At 43.1% G+C, this 19063-nt stretch overlaps 1 protein-coding gene across 5 annotated transcripts in view; it reads left to right on the top strand.

Annotated features, from left to right (window-relative positions):
- FRY (FRY microtubule binding protein) overlaps positions 1-19063 on the top strand; it is a 653558-nt gene that overhangs the window by 547291 nt on the left and 87204 nt on the right. For all 5 annotated transcript variants that reach the window (XM_073613350.1, XM_073613351.1, XM_073613347.1 and 2 more), the window contains 3 exons: positions 341-948; positions 15674-15771; positions 15863-16033. In XM_073613350.1, the coding sequence (XP_073469451.1) occupies positions 341-948; positions 15674-15771; positions 15863-16033 (877 nt within the window). The remainder of the gene's footprint in view (positions 1-340; positions 949-15673; positions 15772-15862; positions 16034-19063) is intronic.

The raw sequence follows: 19063 nt of genomic DNA, 5'->3' as shown, positions 1-19063 counted from the left end.
AACAAAAATTATTTCACATTTAAATTAAATGTGAGCAAGTTACATAAAAAGTGCATCAACAGATAAATGTTAAAATATATATCATTATATATCATATAATATCATATTATGTAGTTTATGAAAATACATCATAGCTTCCAGATCAGTCCTTTCTGGTCTTAAAAACATGCATATATAATTATTATTATATAGCGCCAACAGTTTGCACAGCACTTTACAAAATGAAGGCAGACGTTACAATACAATTTGATTCAAGAGAAATCAGAGGGCCATGCTCATTCGAGTTTTCTACCTGACTGATAATAAATGTTGTTTACCATCATATTTTTTTGTATTACAGGTCATCCTCTCCTGATCTGGCCTCGAATGCCAAATTAAATGCAAACAGGAAGAGCACAGGACAATTGAACATTAACTCTGGGGTTGTTGGTGGAAATACAGCCACATCTGAGCGCAGCCGACACCAGAGAAGCTTTTCCGTTCCTAAAAAGTTTGGTGTTTCAGACAAGTCCTCTGACCCTCCACGTAGCGCTACACTAGACAGGATTCAGGCCTGTACTCAGCAAGGATTCTCTCCAAAAACCAGGAGTTCATCATCACTGAAAGACAACATCACTGATCCTAATCACATCAATAATCCCACCAACCTGTTGTCCACTATATTCTGGGTTGCTGTTGCCCTGATGGAATCAGACTTTGAGTTTGAATATTTGATGGCGTTGAGGCTACTGAACAAGCTCTTGTCCCATTTGCCCCTAGACAAGTCAGAGAACAGAGAGAAGCTAGAGAAGCTTCAGGGGCAGCTAAAATGGACAGACTTTTCGGGTCTGCAGCAACTCCTGCTCAAAGGGTTCACATCTCTTACAACTACAGACTTAACCCTTCAGCTCTTTAGTATGCTGACCCCAGTTTCTCGGGTTTCTATGGTGGATTCAACACAAGTCATAGGTAAAAATATCATCCATGAACACAATGGCTTGGTTACCATTAAGTGACTGTTTTATTTAATTGCAGTTTTAAAGCTATATTTTAGGCAAATTGCTAACTAGACAGATAAAATACATATGAGTTTGCTGCTGTACCCGCCAAAAAAATTGTTTTTCTGTTCATCCAGTTATGAATTGCACACACCTCTACACACAAAACAGCCCTGTCTGGCAGGCAGGAAATGTGATTTATCTCTGTTGCAGTTAAAGTGACATTAAACCTACAATTTTTATTACAAAAAAAACTCCCCAAAAAAACAAACATGTTATAATTACCTGCTCTGTGTAGTGGTTTTGAGCGGCCCCAATCCTCCTCTTCTCAGGTCCCCCCTCGGCGCTCTGGGCTCCTCCCCTCCACCCCCCCCCCCCCCCGGCATTGGCTCCTACTGCTGTGTCTCAGCCAATGGGGAGACAGAGGCCCTGGAGTAGCGGCTCTCATACACATTACTGGATCGTAATAGGGCTCAAGTAAGTATTGGGGGGGGGGGTGTCTAGGGGAAAGCTACATGCAGAAAGTTTTTTTACCTTCAAGCATAGAATGCATGAAGGTAAAATACCTTCTGCCTTTAGAACCACTTTAAGTAATACCTCTCCCCCCTCCCCAGCCTGTGACTGGACAGTAGAGGAGTAGCGGCTGACTGGTAAGCTCATCTCTCTGCCTCTGGCTTTCTCCTCCTATAAGCATGCTCCTTTTAAATCAAATTTAGACATTAAGTAAAAATAAGATTTAACTGCACATAGGGTAATGTGTAATAAGTTAATATGTATAAATGCAAGTATCCCAAACAGAGTAAACAATGAGAAATAACAATAAATGTTAATGAGGGTTAAATGCAAAAATTTCCAAAGTGTATTGAAACATACAATACATAATAGTATTCCCTACTTGCATGCCTAGGCTGAGGGTGTCACGCAGGTAGGGATTATTATTATGTAATGTGTGTTTTAACCACTTCCATACAGGGCATTTTCACCCCCTTCCTGCCCAAGCCAATTTTCAGCTTTCAGCGCTGTCGCACTTTGAATAACAATTGCGTGGTCATACAACACTGTACCCAAATGAAATTTTTATCATTTTTTTCCCCACTAAGAGATCTTTCTTTTGGTGGTATTTGATCACCCCTGCGGTTTTTATTTCTTGTGCTATAAACAAAACAAGAGTGACAAGTTTGAAAAAAACACAATATTTTTAACTTTTTGCTATAATAAATATCCAAATTTTTTTTTTTTTTTAAACAAATTTTTTCCTCAGTTTAGGCCGATATGTATTCTTCTACATATTTTTGGTAAAAAATATCGCAATAAGCATATATTTATTGGTTTTCGCAGAAGTTATAGCGTCTACAAAATAAGGGGATATATTTATAGCATTTTTATTATTTTTTTTTTTACTAGTAATGGCGGCGATCTGCGATTTATATCGTGACTGCGATATTGCGACGGACACATCGGACATTTTTGGGACCATTCACATTTATACAGCGATCCGTGCTATAAAAATGCATTGATTACTGTATAAATGTGACTGGCAATGAAGGGGTTAACCAGGAGGGGGCGCTGTAGGGTTAAATGTGTTGCTAGGGAGTGGTTCTAATGGGGGGGAGGGGACTCACAAGTGGAGGAGACCGATCGGTGTTCCTCTGTACAAGGAACACACCATCGGTCTCCTCCCATCTGACAGGACGTGGATCCACGGTCCTGCTCGGTTACCGGGCAATCGCGGGTGCTCGGCGGACATCGCGGCCGCCGGGCACGCGCACCGGGACCCGAGCGATGCGGCGCGCACGGGCCCCCTGGGCTGCCTGGAAGGCTGCGCCAACATATGACGGCAGCCCAGAACAACAGCTGCACCGTCCCGCCATCATATGACGGCGGGCGGGCAGCAAGTGGTTAATAAATGTTGCACATTTTTGCATCTATCCCTGATTACCATTTCTTTGGTTTTTTTTTAGACACATAGGGGTTGATTTACTAAAGGCAAAAAGACTGTGTACTTTGGAAAGTGCAGTTGCTCCAGAGTTTAGTAAATGAGCAGAAGCTCTGCTGACTTTTATCAACCAATCATGTGCAAGCAAAAATGCTGTTTTTTTTATTTTCCTTGCAGGTGATTGGATATTCTTTGCAAAGTGAAGCTTTACCTCATTTACTAAGCTCTGGAGCAACTGCACTTCCAAGGTGCACAGTCTATTGGCCTTTAGTAAATCAACCCCATACTCTACTTGCAGTGTATTACATGTACTAATGAATATATAGCTACAGCTGTAGCTGCATTTCTTATATCTGACTGTAAAACAGCCACAAACCTTAACAAATTATAATGAGCATATGATAGAAAAAGCAGAGGTTTTCTTCAGTAAAGACTGTATGTCACAACAATCAGTAAATCCAGAGTTGTAAGCAGCTAAGGTTGTATATTCAAGTCTTTATAGTGTAGAAGATGAGCAAGATGAGCAAGGCTCTGCCTCCACCTGCTTCCTAAGTTTCTCTGTTGTTCAGGTTAAGCTTTCTCCTGCTGCCTCAGACCCCACGTTGGTCAATAAATCTGCCCAAGCAGAGCTACATTTTCTTTCTTGAACATCACGGGACACAGATCCACAGTAATTACTGATGGCTGGAGATCCGGGCGATACATCTAGCTCTAAAAGCCTGGACTATCAGGCTACAGGGTTGTCCGGTCAGGATCCAGTCCGACAATGCCACAGCAGTGGCTTATGTCAATCATCAGGGAGGCACCCGGAGCCGAGCTGCTCAAAAAGAGGTGAACCAGATCTTAGTCTGGGCAGAGATGCATGTGCCATGCATATCGGCAGTTTTCATCCCGGGAATAGAGAATTGGCAGGCGGACTATCTAAGTCGCCAGCAGTTACTTCCAGGGGAATGGTCTCTGCATCCCGACGTCTTTTGGGCCATATGCCAAAGATGGGGGGTTCCAGATGTAGATCTCTTTGCATCCCGATTCAACAAAAAGATAGACAGATTTGTGGCAAGGACAAAAGATCCTCTTGCATGCGGGACGGATGCGTTGGTGATTCCGTGGCATCGGTTCTCACTGATTTACGCATTCCCGCCTATTCTGCTACTACCACGACTCCTTCGCAGGATCAGGCAGGAAAGGAAGTCGGTACTTCTGGTGGCCCCCGCTTGGCCCAGAAGGACTTGGTATGCAGAAATAGTAAGGATGACGGTGGGTTCCCCGTGGACCCTACCGGTACGCCCAAACCTGTTATCTCAGGGTCCAGTGTTCCATCCTGCCTTACAAACGCTAAATTTGACGGTTTGGCTATTGAGACCCACGTTCTGAAGAGTCGTGGGCTCTCAGGTCCTGTCATATCTACCTTGATTAATGCAAGGAAGCCAGCTTCCAGGATGATTTATCATAGAGTCTGGAAGGCTTATATAACCTGGTGTGAATCCAGAGGTTGGCATCCCAGGAAATATGTCATAGGTAGAATCCTTGATTTTCTACAGATGGGATTAGAGATGAAGCTGGCCTTGAGTACCATCAAGGGCCAGGTTTCTGCTTTATCAGTATTATTTCAGCGGCCACTTGCTTCGCATTCTTTGGTCCGAAACTTTTATGCAGGGGGTGATGCGTCTTAATCCTCCGGTTAAAGCGCCCCTAAACCCCTGGGACTTGAATTTGGTCCTGGCTGTGTTACAGAAACAGCCTTTTGAACCAATAAGTCAGATTCCTTTGGTCTTGTTGACAAGGAAATTAATTTTTCTGGTGGCCATCTCTTCTGCTAGAAGAGTATCAGAATTAGCAGCTCTTTCCTGTAAGGAGCCTTATTTGATTATACACAAGGATAGAGTGGTACTACGCCCTCATCCTAGTTTTTTACCGAAGGTGGTTTCTGATTTTCATTTAAACCAAGACATTGTTCTACCTTCCTTTTTTCCAGATCCCTGTTCTCCGGAAGAGAGATCTCTACATTCGTTGGATGTAGTAAGAGCAGTTAAGGCCTATCTAGGGGCAACTACTCAGATCCGCAAGACGGATGTTTTGTTTGTGCTGCCAGAGGGTCCCAATAGAGGACAGGCAGCGTCAAAAGCTACCATTTCTAAATGGATTCGACAGTTGATCATTCAAGCTTACGGTTTGAAACAGAAGATTCCTCCGTTTCAGATCAGGGCACATTCCACAAGGGCTATTGGTGCTTCTTGGGCAGTGCATCACCGGGCCTCTATGGCTCAAATCTGCAAGGCCGCAACCTGGTCTTCAGTTCATACATTCACCAGATTCTATCAGGTGGATGTGAGAAGGCATGAGGATATCGCCTTTGGTCGTAGTGTGCTGCAGGCAGCGGTACAGGGTCCTCAGGTCTGATTGCACCCTACTTGGTCGTGGTTCCCCCCCCTCAGGTAGCATTGCTCTGGGACATCCCATCAGTAATTACTGTGGCTCTGTGTCCCGTGATGTTTCGAGAAAGAAAATAGGATTTTTTATAACAGCTTACCTGTAAAATCCTTTTCTTTCGAAGGACATCACGGGACACAGAGGTCCCGCCCCTCTTCTAATACACTATATTGCTTGGCTACAAAACTGAGGTATCCATGCAAGGGGGAGGGATTATATAGGGGGTTGAACTTCCTGATAGGGTGTGCCAGTGTCCAATCACCAGTGATACCTATATAACCCATCAGTAATTACTGTGGCTCTGTGTCCCGTGATGTCCTTCGAAAGAAAAGGATTTTACAGGTAAGCTGTTTTAAAAAATCCTATTTTTATGCAAACACTCTGAAATTGTCTTTTAGAGTAGTGCATGCATAATTGCAAACTGGGGGGGTTTATTTACTAAAGGCAAATCCACTTTGCACTACATGTGCACTTGGAACTGCAGTCGCTGTAGATCTGAGGGGGACATGCAAGGAAAATAAAAACACAGCATTTTTGCTTGTACATGATTGGATGATAAAATCAGCAGAGCTTCCCCTAATTTCAGATCTTCCCCTCAGATCTAAAGCGACTTCGCTTCCGAGTGCACTTCCAAGTGCACTTGCAGTGCAAAGCGAATTTTCCTTTAGTAAATCAACCCCTATGTCTTGTCCAGAGAGTCTCCCAGCTGCTGTGCAGGGACAGCACAGGAGGTGGGATTCTCTTTGACTTGTATACTTCAGCTTAGCAAGCTTCTTGGTTAACCTTGGTTAATCATGGTGCTCCTATATTTGCATAAGGGGCAGAGTTCACCACTGCACAGAACAGTGTAGCTCCTTCCAGTCCTGTCCTGTGTTCTCCCTTTTCTTTTGTGGACCACTGTATTTTCTTTATCGTACATCACGGGACACAGAGCCACAGTAATTACTGTCTGGATTATATAGGCACCTTTAGGTGATGGACACTGGCACACCCTAAACAGAAAGTTCAATTCCCCATATAACCCCTCCCCTTACCGGGAGTACCTCAGTTTTTTCGCCAGTGTCTTAGGTGTTGGTCACGAGTAAAGATGTCCTGTGCTGAGCTCCGCTGAAATATTCCTTACTGGGGCAAGCCATGCAACCGGATCCATTCAGAGTGTCTTTTCCAGGCCAAATTGAATGGTACCCGGTCCTCGTGTCCGAAGAAACGAGGTTTTGCCTGTAACGCTTCTCTTTTTAGAGAGCTGGACCCCGGGATCCAGTATTTGTTTTTTTCAGCCATATTCCTGGCTGAAGGGGGCCCCAGTCCCTGAAGGTTTTCTAAATGGAACCCACCGTGAGAGGTGAAAATGGGGTCTGTTACCACAGAGCCCTGCAGCTGGATAAGGTAAGGGAGATTCCTGAAGAATTTTTCTAATTCTTGTGGTTATTTCTCCTTTAAAGTAAATGTTGCTATGCCTATAGTCACCACTGGGGGCTGTCAAGAACACGTACCTTTCCATGCTTGTCAGTCTGGTCTCTGTGTCTCAGGCTGCACGCTTCTCAGGCCCAAAGCTCCAGGTAAAATCATGGGAAAGGGGGGTTTCTTCTCCAGGAATGTCCCCCCACATGGATAGCTTCCTCCAGGCTTCATTCGAAGCAGTTCCCTATGCTCAGTTTCATTCGAGACTGCTGCAAAACAGTATCCTATCGACCTGGAACAAAAAGATTCAGGCACTAGATTTTCCAATGCGTTTGTCACCAAAAGTGCCCCAGAGCCTCAGTTGGTGGAGGATATCCGAGAATCTGCAGAAGGGGAAATCCTTCTTACTGGTTACCTGGAAGGTGGTAACAACAGATGCCAGCCTGTCAGGTTGAGGAGCAGTCCTGGAAGCGTCTGTCCAAGGGAAATGGGCCAGAACCCGAAAAGACCTTATCCATCAACATTCTAGAGATTCGGGCAGCGTGTCTAGCCCTAAAAGCCTGGACATTCAGGTTGCAGAATTCTCCTGTCAGGATTCAATCTGACAATGCCACAGCAGTGGCTTATATCAATCACCAAGGGGGCACCAGAAGTCAGGCAGCCTAGGCAGAGGTAAACCATATCCTAACCTGGGCAGAAGAACATGTGCACCAGAAGTCAGGCAGCCCAGGCAGAGGTAAACCATATCCTAACTTGGGCAGAAGAACATGTGCTGTGCATTTCGGCAATCTTCATTCCAGGGATAGAGAACTGGAAGGCAGACTACCTTCCAGGCTTCCTGGCTATATGCCAACAATGGGGGATCCCGGATGTAGATCTGTTTGCGTCCAGGTTCAACAACAGAGTCAACAACTTTGTGTCTAGAACAAGGGATCCACTCGCATGCGGAACAGATGCGTTGGTGACACCGTGGGGTCAGTTCTCACTGATTTATGCGTTCCCTCCTATTCTGCTGCTACCTCAACTTCTTCGCAGGATCAAGCTGGAAAGAAAGTCGGTAGTTCTTGTGGCCCAGAAGATCTTGGTATGCAGAAATAGTAAAGATGGCAGTAGGAAACCCATGGACCCTGCCACCACGTCCAGACCTGCTATCGCAGGGACCAGTGTTCCATCCTACTTTACAAACGCTAAATTTAACGGTTTGGCTATTGAAACCCGCATTCTAAAGAATCGTGGGCTTTCAGGCTCAGTGATACCTACCTTGATTAATGCAAGGAAGCCAGCTTCCAGAGTCATTTATTATAGAGTCTGGAAGGCATATGTTTCTTGGTGTGAATCCAGGGGTTGGCATCCTAGGAAGTATGTCATAGGTAGAATTCTTGCCTTTCTGCAAATGGGGCTAGAGATAAAGCTGGCCTTGAGTACTATCAAGAGCCAGGTCTCGGCCTGATCAGTGGTGTTTCAACGTCCGCTGGCTTCGCATTCTTTGATCTGAAGCTTTATACAGGGGGTAACGCGGCTTAATCCATCGGTTAAAGCACCCCTGAACCCTTGGGACTTGAATTTAGTTCTGTCGGCATTACAGAAACAGCCTTCTGGTTACACGTGTATTGCTTTGCTACAAAACTGAGGTACTCCCGGTAAGGGAAGGGGTTATATGGGGAATTGAACTTCCTGTTTAGGGTTTGCCAGTGTCCCATCACCTAAAGGTGCCTATATAACCCAGGCTAATTACTGTGGCTCTGTGTCCCGTGATGTACTCCAAGAAAAGGATTTTATAGGTAAGCTGTTGTAAAAATCCTATTTTTTTTAAAACAAGTAAAAAATGGCTTCAAAGAGAAGTATTGGATTTTTTTTTTTTTTTTGTGAATCATATTTACCTAGATGAATGCAGCATCGGTCTGATGGGGTGAGGGAGCGGGAGCGGCCAGCTCAGGTTCTCAGCAGCTCCCGAGCCAGATGCTGGTCCAGAGATCTGGGCGGATCCCATCTCGAGCCTGGATTGGCTCTGTGACATCAGCAAACAGGACGAACTGCACTCCTGGGATCCACAGAAATACAGCCAAATGAGTTTTGGCTGTACTTCTCCTTTAAAACAAAAAAGAGCAGAGGAGAGATTAGGTAGAGACAGAACTACCCCAATATACCCATTCCCTGGCAAGGAATAAATAAAATATTCCTACAGAGCACAGTGAAGCACAGGGAAGATTTACCTGGTTCATCATCTCCAATTAATGCTGAGGAGCAGACTAGGAAAGCTGGCATATGAATAATCTAAAAATGAGTAATGCTAAAGATGGCATATATTTGCACGTATGCATATATGCTAACTTTTTCACTTGCAATTTCAGAATGTACATAGAAAACATAACAAAGGAGATTTACTACAACTGGTGCACACAGAATCTGGTTCAGATGTGCATAGTAGCCAGTCAGCTTCTAACTTCAGCTTGCTTAATTAATAAAACCTAGAAGCTGTGTGCACCAGTTTTAGTGAATCTCCCTCAATGAATGTCTGCATTTTTACGCAGCACTGCTCTGCGCATCACAATGCATTGTAATGCATAAAGTTCATTTAAGTTTTTTTTTTTTTTTTTTTTTTTTGGCAGCATGCATGTTATATGGCACAAAATGCATGCAAGCTGATGTGAATGGGCCCTTAAAAAAAACAAACAGGGAGCTCTGTGAGTGTAAAGGGCATGGTCAAGCTTCACATTTAAAGGAAAAGTCCAAGTTTGCAAAGAAGTACAGCAGCCTATGTCTGTGTGTCTGTCTCTCCAGGGCAATCTGAGTATCTTTTTCTTGTACCGTTCAGCACAGTTTCCACCTATTGATTTTATGGTCTAGCTGGTATGGAGTTTTCTAATGGCATTTCATTTAGGAAATTTTTTTGCAACTTTTTCATCCTCTGCCCCTTTCACACATGTGAACCGTTCGCTTGATCAGTTCAGTCGCTTCTTTTTTCAAAGAAAAAAACGTATGAAGTTTACATCAGTTTGTCACCCGTTTGTCATCCATTTGTCATTCGCTTTTTACATCTACCACCTAGAGTCCTTAACCACTCGAGTCCCAGAGCCATTCTTTCATGCAAAAATGGAAGAAAAATAGAGCTTTGATTTGTTCCAAAAAACAGGTGTGGACACAGAAGCGGATGTAAATGGATCATAATCCAACATCTGTTTTTCCATTGAGATGCATTGATGTTCGTTTTCCAACCGTCAACGGATGGATGAAAAACGGATAAACAGTCCATATGTGTGAAAGGGGCCTTAATTTAAACCGTATAATTAGGTTTATGTGAGCATAGCATGATTGGTAAAACATGAGACCAGGCCTATTTTTGTTGCAGTCAGGGTTCCTGCCCACATGAATGTGTACAGTTCACGCTGTCCCCATTAAAAAGAATTAGGCATCATTTAGGACTGCCACAGGTCGCTCTTCATTAGGAAAACACTCCAGTGCCGAAACAAGGTCATATAGAGCCCAGAGCAAACATGTCAAATTGCACCACCCCCAAGACGTAGTATGAGCAGTTATGTGTCAGCAGAGATCCCCCCCCCCCCAAAAAAAAAAAAAATGAAGCACTAATCTGCATGCTTACCCCTAAGCATAAATCCCCCCTTGTCCCAGTACAAATCCGCCCCCTGCTGAAATCCCCTTCCCAGCACAAGTCAAATGTTATAAAGCGGGTAAAATAAGTATTGAACACTTCACCATTTTTTCTAGATAAATATATTTCTAAAGGTTCTATTAACATGAAATTTTCAACACATGTCGGTAACAACCCATGCAATCCATACATACAAATAAACCAAAACAAATAAGTTCAGAAATTAGGTTAGGTGTAATAAAATGAAATGACACAGGGAAAAAATATTGAACACATGAAGAAAGGGAGGGAGGTGCAAAAAAGCACGGAAAGCCAGGACACCAGCTGATATCTATCAGTAGTAAGAAAGCAATCCTGCCCCTTGTCAGTGCAAATTAATATCAGCTCGTTCAGTCTCAACTGATATAATAAGCCTATAAAAAGGTGTCTCATTACCAAGGTGTCACACAAGAAACATCTCATGGTGGGTAAAAGCAAAGAGCTCTCTCAAGACCTTTGCAACCCTATTGTTGCAAAACGTACAGATGACATTGGTTACAGAAGGATTTCTAAACTTCTGAATGTTACAGTGAGCAGTGTTGGGGTCATAATCCAGAAGTGGAAATAACCTCATTTCACTATAAACCGGGCATGACCAGGTGCTCCTTGCAAGATTTCTGACAGAGGAGTGAAAAGAGTTATCAGAAGAGTTGTCCAAGGACCGCTTGTGGAGAGCTTCAGAACGACCTGGAATTAGCAGGTACAATTGTTTCAAAGAAAACAATAAGTAATGCACTCAACTGCCCATGGCCTGCATGCATGCTCACCACGCAAGACTCCATTGCTGAAGAAAAAGCATGTTGAAGCTTGTTTAAAGTTTGCTGCACAACATTTAGACAAGCCTGTGAAATATTGGGAAAATATAGTCTGGTCAGATGAGACCAAACTTGAACTCTTTGGATGCCATAATACACACCATGTTTGGAGGTCAAATGGCACTGCACATCACCCCAAAAACACCCCAATACCAACAGTGAAGTTTGGAGGTGGGAACATCATGGTGTGGAACTGTATTTCAGCATACGGTACTGGCAAACTTCATATCATTGAAGGAAGGATAAATGGAAAAATGTACCAAGACATTCTTGATTAAAAATCTGGATGATGAACATGAAATGAGGGTGGACATTTCCGCACAAGAGAATAATCCTGAACACCAAGCCAAGGAAACTTTCAATTGGTTTTAAATAAGGAAAATAAAGCTGCTAGAATGGCCCAGCCAATCACCTGACTTAAATCCAATAGAAAATCTATGGAAAGAACTAAAGATCAGAGTTCATAGAAGAGGCCCATGGAACCTTCAAAATTTGAAGACTGCGTGGAAGAATGGGCCAAAATCACACCTGAGCAATGCATACAGGAGGCGTCTTGAAGCTGTCATTACCGACAAAGGATTTTGTACCAAGTATTAAATACATTTTAGTTAGTGTGTTCAATACTTTTTCCCAGTGTCATTCCATTTTATTACACATAACATAATTTCCGAACTTTTTTGTTTTGGTTTCTTTGTATGTATGGATTGCATGGGTTGTTACCAACATGTGGTGAAAATTTCATGTCAGTAGCACCTTTAGAAATGTATTTACCTAGAAAAATGGTGACGTGTTCAATACTTATTTTACCCACTGTATATGCAGAGTCAAATGCAGGTATGTCTTTTTAAATGTCATATCTAGAACCTTTCATTAGTTATAACAATGTCGTTTCCTACAGGATTCATAGTTCAATGTTCTCGTCTGCCCAGAAAAAGACCCCTGCCTGTTTTCTTGTTTTTCATTTGTATAGTAGTGGGAAGCAGCTTGAGCCTAGCATTTAATGGTTTATTATGGCCTGTTTGTGGAGAATGTGGAAAGCAACTGACTATCAAAACAAAGAGTTTCTCTTGTTTTTGCTAGTTAATGCTTTATTGATCGGTTATTTATTACTGGGAGCAATCTTTATGATGTACAGTGGGGCAAAAAAGTATTTAGTCAGCCACCAATTGTGCAAGTTCTCCCACTTAAAAAGATGAGAGTCCTGTAATTGTCATCATAGGTATATCTCAACTATGAGAGATAAAATGTGGAAACAAATCCAGACAATCACATTGTCTGATTTTTGAAAGAATTTGTTTGCAAATTATGGTGGAAAATAAGTATTTGGTCACCTACAAACAAGCAATATTTCTAGCTCTCACAGACCTGTATCTTCTTCTTTAAGAGGCTCCTCTGTCTTCCACTCATTACCTGTATTAATGGCACCTGTTTGAACTTATCAGTATAAAAGACACCTGTCCACAACCTCAAACAGTCACACTTCAAACTGGTGAAGACCAAAGAGCTGTCGAAGGACACCAGAAACAAAATTGTAGACCTGCACCTGTCTGGGAAGACTGAATCTGCAATAGGCAAGCAGCTTGGTGTGAAGAAATCAACTGTGGGAGCAATAATTAGAAAATTAAAGACATACAAGACCACTGATAATCTCTCTCGATCTGAGGCTCCACGCAGGGTCTCACCCCGTGGGGTCAAAATGATCACAAGAACGGTGAGCCCAGAACCACATGGGGGACCTAGTGAATGACCTGCAGAGAGCTGGGACCAACGTAACAAAGGCTACCATCAGTAAAACACTACGCCGCCAGGGACTCAGATCCTGCAGTGCCAGACGTGTCCTCCTGCTTAAGCCAGTACATGTCCGGGCCCATCTGAGGTTTGCTAGAGAGCATTTGGATGATCCAGAAGAGGATTGGGAGAATATCATATGGTCAGATGAAACCAAAGTAGAACTGTTTGGTAGAAACACAACTCGTCCTGTTTGGAGGAGAGAGAATACTGAGTTGCAACCAAAGAACACCATACCTACTGTGAAGCATGGGGGGGGCAACATCATGCTTTGGGGCTGTTTCTCTGCAAAGGGAACAGGACGACTGATCCCGTGTACATGAAAGAATGAATGGGGCCATGTATCGTGAGATTTTGAGTGCAAACCTCCTCCCATCAGCAAGGGCATTGAAGATGAAACGTGGCTGGGTCTTTCAGCATGACAATGATCCCAAACAGACTGCCCGGGCAACGAAGGAGTGGCTTTGTAAGAAGCATTTCAAGGTCCCGGAGTGGCCTAGCCAGTCTCCAGATCTCAACCCCATAGAAAACCTTTCGAGGGAGTTGAAAGTCCGTGTTGCCCAGCGACAGCCCCAAAACATCACTGCTCTAGAGGAGATCTGCATGGAGGAATGGGCCAACATACCAGCAACATTGTGTGACAACCTTGTGAAGACTTACAGAAAACGTTTGACCTCTGTCATTGCCAACAAAGGTTATATAATAAAGCATTGAGATGAACTTTTGATATTGACCAAATACTTATTTTCCACCATAATTTGCAAATAAATTCTTTCAAAAATCAGACAATGTGATTGTCTGGATTTGTTTCCACATTTTGTCTATCATAGTTGAGGTATACATACCTATGATGACAATTACAGGCCTCTCTCATCTTTTTAAGTGGGAGAACTTGCACAATTGGTGGCTGACTAAATACTTTTTTGCCCCACTGTAAGGCAAGCATATTTTAAAGGAATAATACACCTACAGTGTACATCATATAAGAGATCGACTTGCATCCTAAGTAGAAAAAAAAGAAATTTACCTATTATTCTTTGAATTGGTTTCCCAATCATGGCCAGAAGTAACTACCCACACAGCAGAGAAGAATTGAAATCTGCCGTGGAGTAAAATATGATCTGGTATCCTTTAGATTTAGGAAAGAACGACCTTCTCTGGAGTAACTGGTATAGTTGCATGTGGTGTTATACCATGGTGAAAAGTCCCTGCATGTATATTAATAATTTTACTTCTCACTGGTCCTTAAGTTAGAAAAGTTTAGCTTAGTGTCATCATGAGTAGAATTACATTATTCTCAGCCAAAAATAATTTAACAATTTTTTTTAGATCTTCCCTGAACGAAAGCTTGAAATAGGTTCCTATCAAGAAGGAAAATGCAGCTCTGACATTGTTTTCACCAATGCTTATCACATAGTGAAGTCTACATCTTCAGTCCCAGGGACTTTTTATTATATGTTCAGTAGTATTCTCCTAATGTCAGTGTACTATATTTGTTGCCACCTACTGCGTTCAAGTGGTGGCTGGTGCTCAAATTTCCTGGGGGAGGGCGGCCCGCACCCAGCCGGCCAACCTAACCCCCCCCCCCCCCCCAGCCAGCCAGTCAGTCATCCAAACACCAAACCTACCCCACCCCCCGTTGTCTGATCGATCGCTGCTACCCACCCCGTCAAGCGCTTGCTTGCCCGTCGCCTGCCACCCCCGCGTACCTTTATCCCTGCGTCTCCCCGTGTCCCGGTGTTCTGCCGAGAAAGTTCCGCTGGGCGGATAAGGACCCCCCTCTACTGTAGGATCTGGAAGGAGAATAGCTGAAAATCAGCTGTACACGGCGCCTGTAAGAGGGCCCCTCGTGGCCTCGCTTCGCTCGCCACGCTTCGAGCACGGCCTCGCTCGGCTCTTTTTGATTCCCCCTCTAGGTCCACTTGGATGGTGGGGAAGGAACCTGGACCTAGGGCGCAGGCGCCGTGTACAGCTGATTGAAGTCCTGGAACGGCCAAGGTGGTCTTAGGACTCCCGACTAATCGGGTCTCAGGACCCGCTGATTGGCCTGGATTGGCCAGGAGGAAAAACAGGAGGACAGTGAATATTCGCTAGTGTCACACAACTGGGCAGGCTTAGGGCGCAGTGCTCTGCGCCCCAAGCCCACCCTTTTTTTTTAAGCCAATTAGAGCCTCAAGCTCTAATCACGTACTTTCAAAAAAAAAAACGCATTGAAATCCATGCGTCCGGCGCCCCGCATATAGATTAGGAGCCGGGTGCATGGCCTGGGGGGGGGAGCGGCGCCCATGCGCCCTGCATGAGCAGCCGCCACTGCTGCTTTCACTGTAATGTTACAGTATAGAGAGTACAGGTGCCTCTCATAAAATTAGAATATCGGCAAAAAGTTTATTTCAGTAATTCAATTCAAAAAGTGAAACTCATATATTTTATATAGATGCGTTACACACACAGTGATATTTTTCAAGCATTTCTTTCTTGTAATTTTGATGATTATGGCTTACAGCTAGTAAAAACCCAAAATTCAGTATCTCAGAAAATGTGAATATTACATAAGATGAATAAAAACAAAAAAAAGGATTTTTGGAAAGGTCATTCTTAGTTGCAGTGTATCACAATTCCAAAAAGCCCTAAAGTGTGTGTTCAGTCTACTGACATTACTCATTAATGTTGATTGCAGGCTTTCCTCTGAATATCTTGTGTTTGATGCCTCATTTAATCCAGCATTTTGAAAATCCCAACCATTTCTGCAAAGAAGCAGCTGAAAGGATTGCACAGGTTTGATCTTTAAACATCCTCACTATCATTGTTATGTTAGGCTATATTGTTGACAGTGACTGTAACCCAACAAATGTGTCACTTTCTATAGGTTTGTCTGGAGGAGAAGAACCCAAAGTTATCCAACCTTGCCCATGTCATGACGCTGTACAAGACACACAGCTACACAAGAGAATGTGCCACATGGGTAAATGTGGTCTGCAGATACCTACATGAAGCTTTTACTGACATCACTCTCAATATGGTGACCTATTTGGCAGAGGTAATGTTTGAATATCATTTACACTATATGACAGTTGCATCAGAGCTTCGTTATTGTTCCTCATGCACCCAGGCACTCTGCCTGTGTTACATCCTGATTTCATTGAGCTGATTTCAGTGTGATATTCTTTGGAACCATATGGGCTAAACACTTTACGCAAGTATAAAGGAGTATATTACAACACTGGCATTAAAGAAGAATTGTATTCGTCTATATGCTTTACGTACCTTTTATGTTCTTATAAGCGTGTTTACACAAGGTCTTTTACAAAACATTTTACTCTGGATCTTTCTGTCAACATGATCCTGAGTACAAACATCAGTAAACTATTACGCCAGTGTGTAACTGCCGTAAGAGTACAGAATGTTTGTTTCCGCATTTAATGAAATCTTGTATAATCTTCCATTTTTCGTTTTCTAAACTTCTGCATACCACTTACACTTGTGACAACTGAATAGTGGGACTGGCTATCAAATAAATAAAATTGCTGGTAACAACATAGACCTCATAGACCTTGGGTTTAATGGTATATAATATTAAAGCAGAGTTCCACCTAGAATTTTTTTTCTTTATGTAATCCGTTCTAGTACACTAGTTTAAGAAACATTAAATCCATGTCATTAAACAAATCACTGCTCAATTCCCATTTTTTAATCTTACTGTTTATTTAGAGCTTCCATCTCTACTGTGGGCATGTGAAGCCCACTAGCAGTCTCTTCCGGGATATGGTGATGCTGGATACCCAGCATGCACGTCCCCATCCCGCGCCCTATACACAGGGCGTAGCGCAGGAAGATTGTCTTGTTGCCATAACAACAGGCGGCGACGGAGGAAGTGCCCGCCCCGTTATTATGGATACTAAGATAACCTATCTACAGCAAATCCTTTGTGATGCTTATTGACTCCTGGGAAACGATGAAACACATCTCCCAGGAGCACAGGCGCCGTGGGATTAGAATGGACCATGTGGCAACAATGCAGACAGAGTAAGTAAAAAAAACAAAAAAAAAACATTTTGGACCAAATATTGTTCATGCTGAAAGCTGATGATTGATGTAAAGTTTAAATTATGGGTGGAACTCCGCTTTAAGTTATACACAATATAATAATTTTTTGACTGTGAGATGGATAAACACATTATTATTATTATATGTTACCCTTTTTTATAACACAAAAATAGCTCTTTTATTCTCTTGTATATTTACATCTTGGCAGTACATAGTTAATAATCCTCCAAATGTAGCATGGTAATGTTTCAGGTCTCTACAACCCTTTGTAAAGCCTGGATTGTCAGACTGAAGTCGGCTCTCTGCTGACGTCACAGGAATCAGTCCAGGCACTGCATCATCTCGACAATAAAGTCTGGATCCGCCCGGTGCCTGGACTGATGCCTGTCTCAGCCTCTCAGCTCCCCGCCCCTCCACAGCTCATCGCTCCAATGAGCATGGAGGAGCAGAGAGGAGAGCTGCTGATCGACAGTCATCAGCTCTCCGCTCGGGTATCTGTGAGAACTGAGCCATCGGCGATGTTCAATGGCTTGGTTCTCAGTGCAGAAGCATCGGGAGACAGATGCAGTACCGATCTGATGCTAGGCAAGTATGATGGGTAAATTTAAAAAAAAACATACTTCTCTTTTAACAGCCTTGACAGTTATTTTTTGTGTACCATAAGAAAAGTTTCTGTTCACTTCCTGCCCCAAAGGTGAAATAGGAAGTTAGAGAAAATTAGTGGGGATACGTGGTGTAGCTGGATTTTGCAAAAGCATTTGACACAGTTCCTCATAAACGTTTACTGTACAAAATAAGGTCCGATGGCATGGACCATAGGGTGAGTACATGGATTGAAAACTGGCTACAAGGGTGAGTTCAAAGGGTGGTGATACATGGGGAGTACTCAGAATGGTCAGAGGCGGGTAGTAGGGTCCCCCAGGGTTCTGTGCTGGGACCAAGCCTGTTTATTTTGTTCATAAACGAGAGGATGGGGTAAACAGTTCAATCTCTGTATCTGCAGATGATACTAAGCTAAGCAGGGCAATAACTTATCCGCAGGATGTGGAAACCTTGCAAAAAGATCTGAACAAATTAATGGGGTGGGCAACTACATGGCAAATGATGTTCAATGTAGAAAAATGTAAAATAATGCATTTGGGTGGCAAAAAAATGAATGCAATCTATACCCGGGGGGGGGGGGGACCTATGGGGGAATCTAGGATGGAAAAGGACCTGGGGGTCCTAGTAGATGATAGGCTCCTCGGCAATGGCATGCAATGCCAAGCTGCTGCTAACAAAGCAAACAGAATATTGGCGTGCATTAAAAAGGGATCAACTCCAAAACGATAATTCTCCCACTCTACAAGACTCTGGTCCGGCCGCACCTGGAGTATGCTGTCCAGTTCTGGGCACCAGTCTTCAGGAAGGATGTACTGAAAATGGAGCGAGTACAAAGAAGGGCAACAAAGCTAATAAAGGGTCTGGAGGATGTTATGAGGAAATGAGGAGGACTGAACTTACTCTCTCTGGAGAAGAGACACTTGAGAGGGGATATGATTTCAATTTACAAATACCGTACTGGTGACCCCACAATAGGGATAAAACTTTTTCAAGGAAGGGAGTTTAACAAGACACGTGGCCACTCATTAAAATTAGAAGAAAAGAGGTTTAACCTTAAACTACGTATAGGGTTCTTTACTGTAAAAGCGGCAAGGATGTGGACTTCCCTTTCACAGGCAGTGATATCAGCGGGGAGCATCGATAGTTTAAAAAAACTATTATATAAGCACCTGAACGACTGCAACAAACAGGGATATATAATGTAGTACTGACATATAATCACACACATAGACTTGATGGACTTGTGTCTTTTTTCAACCTCACCTACTATGCAAGATTGTTGTCCTCTGATATCTATCCCTGTTGGTATATTTCCCCTTGCATCTTGTTCTGGGGATAATTTTAAAGTGGTTGTAAACCTCTCACATGAAATATCCCTCTATAGTGTGTGCTTGTCTCAATCCAGAGTACTAAGTGTCAT

This window comes from Aquarana catesbeiana, linkage group LG02 (assembly GCF_042186555.1).
Source record: "Aquarana catesbeiana isolate 2022-GZ linkage group LG02, ASM4218655v1, whole genome shotgun sequence".
Lineage (NCBI taxonomy): Eukaryota > Metazoa > Chordata > Amphibia > Anura > Ranidae > Aquarana > Aquarana catesbeiana.
The sequence above is the reverse complement of the archived record's forward strand: the minus strand, read 5'-3'. Positions and strand labels throughout refer to the sequence as shown.